We start from the raw sequence: 10588 nt of genomic DNA, 5'->3' as shown, positions 1-10588 counted from the left end.
GTATCAGAAGAGACAGTAGTAATTCTCCCTCTCTGTATCAGAAGAGACAGTAGTAATTCTCTCTCTCTGTCTGTATCAGAAGAGACAGTAGTAAATCTCCCTCTCTGTCTGTATCAGAAGAGACAGTAGTAATTCTCTCTGTCTGTATCAGAAGAGACAGTAGTAATTCTCTCTGTCTGTATCAGAAGAGACAGTAGTAATTCTCTCTGTCTGTATCAGAAGAGACAGTAGTAATTCTCTCTGTCTGTATCAGAAGAGACAGTAGTAATTCTCCCTCTCTGTATCAGAAGAGACAGTAGTAATTCTCTCTCTCTGTCTGTATCAGAAGAGACAGTAGTAAATCTCCCTCTCTGTCTGTATCAGAAGAGACAGTAGTAATTCTCCCTCTCTGTCTGTATCAGAAGAGACAGTAGTAATTCTCCCTCTCTGTCTGTATCAGAAGAGACAGTAGTAATTCTCCCTCTCTGTCTGTATCAGAAGAGACAGTAGTAATTCTCCCTCTCTGTCTGTATCAGAAGAGACAGTAGTAATTCTCCCTCTCTGTCTGTATCAGAAGGGACAGTAGTAATTCTCTCTGTCTGTATCAGAAGAGACAGTAGTAATTCTCCCTCTCTGTCTGTATCAGAAGGGACAGTAGTAATTCTCTCTGTCTGTGTTTCTACAGCAGTTCTCTGAAGCAGCCCAGCTGTATGAGAAGGGGCAGTACTATGACAAGGCTGCCTCAGTCTACATACGCTGCAAGAACTGGTGAGACACACACAGATACACACACACAAACACACACACACACACACAAAACACACACACACATATACACACACACACACGCACACACACACACACACATGCTCTAATATTTTCAGCCAACGTCTCTGTCTCTCTCTGTCTCTCTCTGTCTCTCTCTGTCTCTCTGTGTCTCTCTCTCTGTGTATCTCTGTCTCTCTATCTCTCTCTCTCTCTCTGTGTCTCTCTCTCTGTGTCTCTCTCTCTGTGTCTCTCTGTCTCTCTATCTCTCTCTCTGTCTCTCTCTCTCTCTCTATATATATATATATATATATCTCTCTCTCTCTGTCTCTCTGTGTCTCTCTCTCTGTGTCTCTCTGTCTCTCTCTCTCTGTCTCTCTGTCTGTCTCTCTGTCTCTCTCTCTCTGTCTCTCTCTCTCAGGTCTAAAGTAGGAGAGTTACTTCCCCAGGTCTCCTCTCCTAAGATCCACCTGCAGTACGCCAAGGCCAAGGAGGTGGATGGCAAGTAGGTACAACCTCCATGGTTTAAGGAGACAGTGTGAAGGATAATATTATGGTTTAAGGAGACAGTGTGAGGGATAATATTATGGTTTAAGGAGACAGTGTGAAGGATAATATTATGGTTTAAGGAGACAGTGTGAAGGATAATATTATGGTTTAAGGAGACAGTGTGAAGGATAATATTATGGTTTAAGGAGACAGTGTGAAGGATAATATTATGGTTTAAGGAGACAGTGTGAAGGATAATATTATGGTTTAAGGAGACAGTGTGAAGGACTGGGATAATATTATGGTTTAAGGAGACAGTGTGAGGGATAATATTATGGTTTAAGGAGACAGTGTGAAGGACTGGGATAATATTATGGTTTAAGGAGACAGTGTGAGGGACTGGGATAATATTATGGTTTAAGGAGACAGTGTGAGGGATAATATTATGGTTTAAGGAGACAGTGTGAGGGATAATATTATGGTTTAAGGAGACAGTGTGAGGGACTGGGATAATATTATGGTTTAAGGAGACAGTGTGAAGGATAATATTATGGTTTAAGGAGACAGTGTGAAGGATAATATTATGGTTTAAGGAGACAGTGTGAGGGATAATATTATGGTTTAAGGAGACAGTGTGAGGGATAATAGTATGGTTTAAGGAGGCAGTGTGAGGGATAATATTATGGTTTAAGGAGGCAGTGTGAGGGACTGGGATAATATTATGGTTTAAGGAGGCAGTGTGAGGGATAATATTATGGTTTAAGGAGGCAGTGTGAGGGACTGGGATAATATTATGGTTTAAGGAGACAGTGTGAGGGACTGGGATAATATTATGGTTTAAGGAGTCAGTGTGAGGGATAATATTATGGTTTAAGGAGACAGTGTGAGGGACTGGGATAATATTATGGTTTAAGGAGACAGTGTGAGGGATAATATTATGGTTTAAGGAGACAGTGTGAGGGATAATATTATGGTTTAAGGATACAGTGTGAGGGATAATATTATGGTTTAAGGAGACAGTGTGAGGGATAATATTATGGTTTAAGGAGACAGTGTGACGGATAATATTATGGTTTAAGGAGGCAGTGTGAGGGATAATATTATGGTTTAAGGAGACAGTGTGAGGGATAATATTATGGTTTAAGGAGACAGGGTGAGGGATAATATTATGGTTTAAGGAGGCAGTGTGAGGGATAATATTATGGTTTAAGGAGGCAGTGTGAGGGATAATATTATGGTTTAAGGAGACAGTGTGAGGGACTGGGATAATATTATGGTTTAAGGAGCCAGTGTGAGGGATAATATTATGGTTTAAGGAGACAGTGTGAGGGATAATATTATGGTTTAAGGAGACAGTGTGAGGGATAATATTATGGTTTAAGGAGACAGTGTGAGGGACTGGGATAATATTATGGTTTAAGGAGACAGTGTGAGGGACTGGGATAATATTATGGTTTAAAGAGGCAGTTTGAGGGACTGGGATAATATTATGGTTTAAGGAGACAGGGTGAGGGACTGGGATAATATTATGGTTTAAGGAGACAGTGTGAGGAATAATATTATGGTTTAAGGAGTCAGTGTGAGGGATAATATTATGGTTTAAGGAGGCAGTGTGAGGGATAATATTATGGTTTAAGGAGGCAGTGTGAGGGATAATATTATGGTTTAAGGGGACAGTGTGATAGACTGGGATAATATTATGGTTTAAGGAGGCAGTGTGAGGGACTGGGATAATATTATGGTTTAAGGAGGCAGTGTGAGGGATAAGGGCACTGCGTTCATCCACCTCTGGCCTGCTCGCCTCCCTACCACTGAGGAAGTACAGTTCCCGCTCAGCCCAGTCAAAACTGTTCGCTGCTCTGGCCCCCCAATGGTGGAACAAACTCCCTCACGACGCCAGGACAGCGGAGTCAATCACCACCTTCCGGAGACACCTGAAACCCCACCTCTTTAAGGAATACCTAGGATAGGATAAAGTAATCATTCTACCCCCCCCCTTAAAAGATTTAGATGCACTATTGTAAAGTGGCTGTTCCACTGGATGTCATAAGGTGAATGCACCAATTTGTAAGTCGCTCTGGATAAGAGCGTCTGCTAAATGACTTAAATGTAAATGTAAATAATATTATGGTTTAAGGAGACAGTGTGAGGGACTGGGATAATATTATGGTTTAAGGAGACAGTGAGAGGGATAATATTATGGTTTAAGGAGACAGTGTGAGGGACTGGGATAATATTATGGTTTAAGGAGACAGTGAGAGGGATAATATTATGGTTTAAGGAGGCAGTGTGAGGGACTGGGATAATATTATGGTTTAAGGAGGCAGTGTGAGGGATAATATTATGGTTTAAGGAGACAGTGTGAGGGATAATATTATGGTTTAAGGAGGCAGTGTGAGGGATAATATTATGGTTTAAGGAGGCAGTGTGAGAGATAATATTATGGTTTAAGGAGACAGTGTGAGGGACTGGGATAATATTATGGTTTAAGGAGACAGTGTGAGGGACTGGGATAATATTATGGTTTAAGGAGACAGTGTGAAGGATAATATTATGGTTTAAGGAGACAGTGTGAAGGATAATATTATGGTTTAAGGAGACAGTGTGAAGGATAATATTATGGTTTAAGGAGACAGTGTGAAGGATAATATTATGGTTTAAGGAGACAGTGTGAAGGATAATATTATGGTTTAAGGAGACAGTGTGAAGGACTGGGATAATATTATGGTTTAAGGAGACAGTGTGAGGGATAATATTATGGTTTAAGGAGACAGTGTGAAGGACTGGGATAATATTATGGTTTAAGGAGACAGTGTGAGGGACTGGGATAATATTATGGTTTAAGGAGACAGTGTGAGGGATAATATTATGGTTTAAGGAGACAGTGTGAGGGATAATATTATGGTTTAAGGAGACAGTGTGAGGGACTGGGATAATATTATGGTTTAAGGAGACAGTGTGAAGGATAATATTATGGTTTAAGGAGACAGTGTGAAGGATAATATTATGGTTTAAGGAGACAGTGTGAGGCATAATATTATGGTTTAAGGAGACAGTGTGAGGGATAATAGTATGGTTTAAGGAGGCAGTGTGAGGGATAATATTATGGTTTAAGGAGGCAGTGTGAGGGACTGGGATAATATTATGGTTTAAGGAGGCAGTGTGAGGGATAATATTATGGTTTAAGGAGGCAGTGTGAGGACTGGGATAATATTATGGTTTAAGGAGACAGTGTGAGGGACTGGGATAATATTATGGTTTAAGGAGTCAGTGTGAGGGATAATATTATGGTTTAAGGAGACAGTGTGAGGGACTGGGATAATATTATGGTTTAAGGAGACAGTGTGAGGGATAATATTATGGTTTAAGGAGACAGTGTGAGGGATAATATTATGGTTTAAGGATACAGTGTGAGGGATAATATTATGGTTTAAGGAGACAGTGTGAGGGATAATATTATGGTTTAAGGAGACAGTGTGACGGATAATATTATGGTTTAAGGAGGCAGTGTGAGGGATAATATTATGGTTTAAGGAGGCAGTGTGAGGGATAATATTATGGTTTAAGGAGGCAGTGTGAGGATAATATTATGGTTTAAGGAGACAGTGTGAGGGACTGGGATAATATTATGGTTTAAGGAGCCAGTGTGAGGGATAATATTATGGTTTAAGGAGACAGTGTGAGGGATAATATTATGGTTTAAGGAGACAGTGTGAGGGATAATATTATGGTTTAAGGAGACAGTGTGAGGGACTGGGATAATATTATGGTTTAAGGAGACAGTGTGAGGGACTGGGATAATATTATGGTTTAAAGAGGCAGTTTGAGGGACTGGGATAATATTATGGTTTAAGGAGACAGGGTGAGGGACTGGGATAATATTATGGTTTAAGGAGACAGTGTGAGGAATAATATTATGGTTTAAGGAGTCAGTGTGAGGGATAATATTATGGTTTAAGGAGGCAGTGTGAGGGATAATATTATGGTTTAAGGAGGCAGTGTGAGGGATAATATTATGGTTTAAGGGGACAGTGTGATAGACTGGGATAATATTATGGTTTAAGGAGGCAGTGTGAGGGACTGGGATAATATTATGGTTTAAGGAGGCAGTGTGAGGGATAAGGGCACTGCGTTCATCCACCTCTGGCCTGCTCGCCTCCCTACCACTGAGGAAGTACAGTTCCCGCTCAGCCCAGTCAAAACTGTTCGCTGCTCTGGCCCCCCAATGGTGGAACAAACTCCCTCACGACGCCAGGACAGCGGAGTCAATCACCACCTTCCGGAGACACCTGAAACCCCACCTCTTTAAGGAATACCTAGGATAGGATAAAGTAATCATTCTACCCCCCCCCTTAAAAGATTTAGATGCACTATTGTAAAGTGGCTGTTCCACTGGATGTCATAAGGTGAATGCACCAATTTGTAAGTCGCTCTGGATAAGAGCGTCTGCTAAATGACTTAAATGTAAATGTAAATAATATTATGGTTTAAGGAGACAGTGTGAGGGACTGGGATAATATTATGGTTTAAGGAGACAGTGAGAGGGATAATATTATGGTTTAAGGAGACAGTGTGAGGGACTGGGATAATATTATGGTTTAAGGAGACAGTGAGAGGGATAATATTATGGTTTAAGGAGGCAGTGTGAGGGACTGGGATAATATTATGGTTTAAGGAGGCAGTGTGAGGGATAATATTATGGTTTAAGGAGACAGTGTGAGGGATAATATTATGGTTTAAGGAGGCAGTGTGAGGGATAATATTATGGTTTAAGGAGGCAGTGTGAGAGATAATATTATGGTTTAAGGAGACAGTGTGAGGGACTGGGATAATATTATGGTTTAAGGAGACAGTGTGAGGGACTGGGATAATATTATGGTTTAAGGAGACAGTGTGAGGGACTGGGATAATATTATGGTTTAAGGAGACGGGGTGAGGGATAATATTATGGTTTAAGGAGGCAGTGTGAGGGACTGGGATAATATTATGGTTTAAGGAGACAGGGTGAGGGACTGGGATAATATTATGGTTTAAGGAGACAGGGTGAGGGACTGGGATAATATTATGGTTTAAGGAGGCAGTGTGAGGGACTGGGATAATATTATGGTTTAAGGAGGCAGGGTGAGGGACTGGGATAATATTATGGTTTAAGGAGACAGGGTGAGGGACTGGGATAATATTATGGTTTAAGGAGGCAGTGTGAGGGATAATATTATGGTTTAAGGAGACAGTGTGAGGGACTGGGATAATATTATGGTTTAAGGAGACAGTGAGAGGGATAATATTATGGTTTAAGGAGACAGTGTGAGGGACTGGGATAATATTATGGTTTAAGGAGACAGTGAGAGGGATAATATTATGGTTTAAGGAGGCAGTGTGAGGGACTGGGATAATATTATGGTTTAAGGAGACAGTGTGAGGGATAATATTATGGTTTAAGGAGGCAGTGTGAGGGACTGGGATAATATTATGGTTTAAGGAGACAGTGTGAGGGACTGGGATAATATTATGGTTTAAGGAGACAGTGTGAGGGACTGGGATAATATTATGGTTTAAGGAGGCAGTGTGAGGGATAATATTATGGTTTAAGGAGGCAGTGTGAGGGATAATATTATGGTTTAAGGAGGCAGTGTGAAGGATAATATTATGGTTTAAGGAGGCAGTGTGAGGGATAATATTATGGTTTAAGGAGACAGTGTGAAGGATAATATTATGGTTTAAGGAGACAGTGTGAGGGACTGGGATAATATTATGGTTTAAGGAGGCAGTGTGAGAGATAATAGTATGGTTTAAGGAGGCAGTGTGAGGGATAATAGTATGGTTTAAGGAGACAGTGTGAGGGACTGGGATAATATTATGGTTTAAGGAGTCAGTGTGAGAGATAATATTATGGTTTAAGGAGACAGTGTGAGGGATAATATTATGGTTTAAGGAGACAGTGTGAGGGACTGGGATAATATTATGTTTTAAGGAGACAGTGTGAGGGACTGGAATAATATTATGTTTTAAGGAGACAGTGTGAGGGACTGGGATAATATTATGTTTTAAGGAGTCGGTGTGAGGGACTGGGATAATATTATGTTTTAAGGAGTCGGTGTGAGGGACTGGGATAATATTATGTTTTAAGGAGTCGGTGTGAGGGACTGGGATAATATTATGTTTTAAGGAGACAGTGTGAGGGACTGGGATAATATTATGTTTTAAGGAGTCGGTGTGAGGGACTGGGATAATATTATGTTTTAAGGAGTCGGTGTGAGGGATAATATTATGTTTTAAGGAGTCGGTGTGAGGGATAATATTATGGTTTAAGGAGACAGTGTGAGGGACTGGGATAATATTATGGTTTAAGGAGGCTGCCCAGGCCTATGAGAGTGCCAGGGACTGGGATAATATTATGTGTGACAGGATTAAGGAGGCTGCCCAGGCCTATGAGAGTGCCAGGGACTGGGATAATATTATGGTTTAAGGAGTCTGCCCAGGCCTATGAGAGTGCCAGGGACTGGGATAATATTATGGTTTAAGGAGGCTGCCCAGGCCTATGAGAGTGCCAGGGACTGGGATAATATTATGGTTTAAGGAGGCTGCCCAGGCCTATGAGAGTGCCAGGGACTGGGATAATATTATGGTTTAAGGAGGCTGCCCAGGCCTATGAGAGTGCCAGGGACTGGGATAATATTATGGTTTAAGGAGGCTGCCCAGGCCTATGAGAGTGCCAGGGACTGGGATAATATTATGGTTTAAGGAGGCTGCCCAGGCCTATGAGAGTGCCAGGGACTGGGATAATATTATGGTTTAAGGAGGCTGCCCAGGCCTATGAGAGTGCCAGGGACTGGGATAATATTATGGTTTAAGGAGGCTGCCCAGGCCTATGAGAGTGCCAGGGACTGGGATAATATTATGGTTTAAGGAGGCTGCCCAGGCCTATGAGAGTGCCAGGGACTGGGATAATATTATGGTTTAAGGAGGCTGCCCAGGCCTATGAGAGTGCCAGGGACTGGGATAATATTATGGTTTAAGGAGGCTGCCCAGGCCTATGAGAGTGCCAGGGACTGGGATAATATTATGGTTTAAGGAGGCTGCCTAGGCCTATGAGAGTGCCAGGGACTGGGATAATATTATGGTTTAAGGAGTCGGTGTGAGGGACTGGGATAATATTATGGTTTAAGGAGGCTGCCCAGGTCTATGAGAGTGCCAGGGACTGGGATAATATTATGGTTTAAGGAGGCTGCCCAGGCCTATGAGAGTGCCAGGGACTGGGATAATATTATGGTTTAAGGAGGCTGCCCAGGCCTATGAGAGTGCCAGGGACTGGGATAATATTATGGTTTAAGGAGGCTGCCCAGGCCTATGAGAGTGCCAGGGACTGGGATAATATTATGGTTTAAGGAGGCTGCCCAGGCCTATGAGAGTGCCAGGGACTGGGATAATATTATGGTTTAAGGAGGCTGCCCAGGCCTATGAGAGTGCCAGGGACTGGGATAATATTATGGTTTAAGGAGGCTGCCTAGGCCTATGAGAGTGCCAGGGACTGGGATAATATTATGGTTTAAGGATGCTGCCCAGGCCTATGAGAGTGCCAGGGACTGGGATAATATTATGGTTTAAGGAGGCTGCCCAGGCCTATGAGAGTGCCAGGGACTGGGATAATATTATGTGTGACAGGTTTAAGGAGGCTGTCCAGGCCTATGAGAGTGCCAGGGACTGGGACAACGTGATCCGGGTGTTGCTGGATCACCTCAACAACCCTGAAGACGCCGTCCGCATTGTCAGGGAGACGCAGAGCATCGACGGGGCCAAAATGGTTGCCAGGTGGGGACAGACGGACAGACAGAAAGACACACACTCAGAGGGACAGACACACAGTCAGACGGACAGACAGAGGGACAGACACACAGTCAGACGGACAGACGGACAGACACACAGTCAGAGGGACAGACGGACAGACAGAGGGACAGACGGACAGACAGAGAGACAGACACACAGTCAGAGGGACAGACGGACAGACACACAGTCAGAGGGACAGACAGACAGACAGACAGTCAGAGAGACAGACAGACAGTCAGAGGGACAGTCGGACAGACAGTCAGAGGGACAGACACACAGTCAGAGGGACAGACACACAGTCAGAGGGACAGTCGGACAGACAGAGGGACAGACACACAGTCAGAGGGACAGACACACAGTCAGAGGGACAGACACACAGACAGAGGGACAGACACACAGACAGAGGGACAGACACACAGACAGAGGGACAGACACACAGACAGAGGGACAAACACACAGACAGAGGGACAGACACACAGTCAGAGGGACAGACACACAGTCAGAGGGACAGACACACAGTCAGAGGGACAGACACACAGTCAGAGGGACAGACACACAGTCAGAGGGACAGACACACAGACAGAGGGACAGACACACAGACAGAGGGACAGACACACAGACAGAGGGACAGACGGACAGACAGACAGAGGGACAGACAGACAGACAGACAGAGGGACAGACGGACAGACAGACAGAGGGACAGACGGACAGAGGGACAGACGGACAGACAGACAGACAGACGGACAGACGGACAGACAGACAGACAGACAGACAGACAGAGGGACAGACAGAGGGACAGACACACAGACAGAGGGACAGACACACAGACAGAGGGACAGACACACAGACAGAGGGACAGACAGAGGGACAGACACACAGACAGAGGGACAGACACACAGTCAGAGAGACAGACACACAGTCAGAGGGACAGACACACAGACAGAGGGACAGACGCACAGACAGAGGGACAGACGCACAGACAGAGGGACAGACAGAGGGACAGACACACACTCAGAGGGACAGACGGAGAGACAGACAGACAGAGGGACAGACAGAGGGACAGACAGAGGGACAGACAGACAGAGGGACAGACAGACAGAGGGACAGACACACAGCCAGAGGGACAGACACACAGCCAGAGGGACAGACACACAGCCAGAGGGACAGACACACAGCCAGAGGGACAGACACACAGCCAGAGGGACAGACACACAGCCAGAGGGACAGACACACAGCCAGAGGGACAGACAGAGGGAAAGACACACAGACAGAGGGACAGACAGACAGACAGAGGGACAGACACACACTCAGAGGGACAGACACACAGTCAGAGAGACAGACACACAGTCAGAGAGACAGACAGTCAGGCTGCGAGACAGACAGTCAGGCAGCGAGACAGACAGGCAGTGAGCCAGACAGTCAGGCAGCGAGACAGACAGTCAGTTAGCGAGACAGACAGTCAGTTAGCGAGACAGACAGTCAGGCAGCGAGACAGACAGTCAGGCAGCGAGACAGACAGTCAGGCAGCGAG

The 10588-nt window shown here is 44.3% G+C and overlaps 1 protein-coding gene across 2 annotated transcripts in view; it reads left to right on the top strand.

The window, feature by feature from the left end:
- LOC124018011 (WD repeat-containing protein 19-like) overlaps nt 1-10588 on the top strand; it is a 105651-nt gene that overhangs the window by 68465 nt on the left and 26598 nt on the right. For both annotated transcript variants that reach the window (XM_046333265.1, XM_046333266.1), the window contains 3 exons: nt 665-747; nt 1166-1249; nt 8896-9042. In XM_046333265.1, the coding sequence (XP_046189221.1) occupies nt 665-747; nt 1166-1249; nt 8896-9042 (314 nt within the window). The remainder of the gene's footprint in view (nt 1-664; nt 748-1165; nt 1250-8895; nt 9043-10588) is intronic.

This window comes from Oncorhynchus gorbuscha, unplaced genomic scaffold (genome assembly GCF_021184085.1).
Source record: "Oncorhynchus gorbuscha isolate QuinsamMale2020 ecotype Even-year unplaced genomic scaffold, OgorEven_v1.0 Un_scaffold_370, whole genome shotgun sequence".
Lineage (NCBI taxonomy): Eukaryota > Metazoa > Chordata > Actinopteri > Salmoniformes > Salmonidae > Oncorhynchus > Oncorhynchus gorbuscha.
This window is presented reverse-complemented; position numbering and strand designations above follow the sequence as displayed.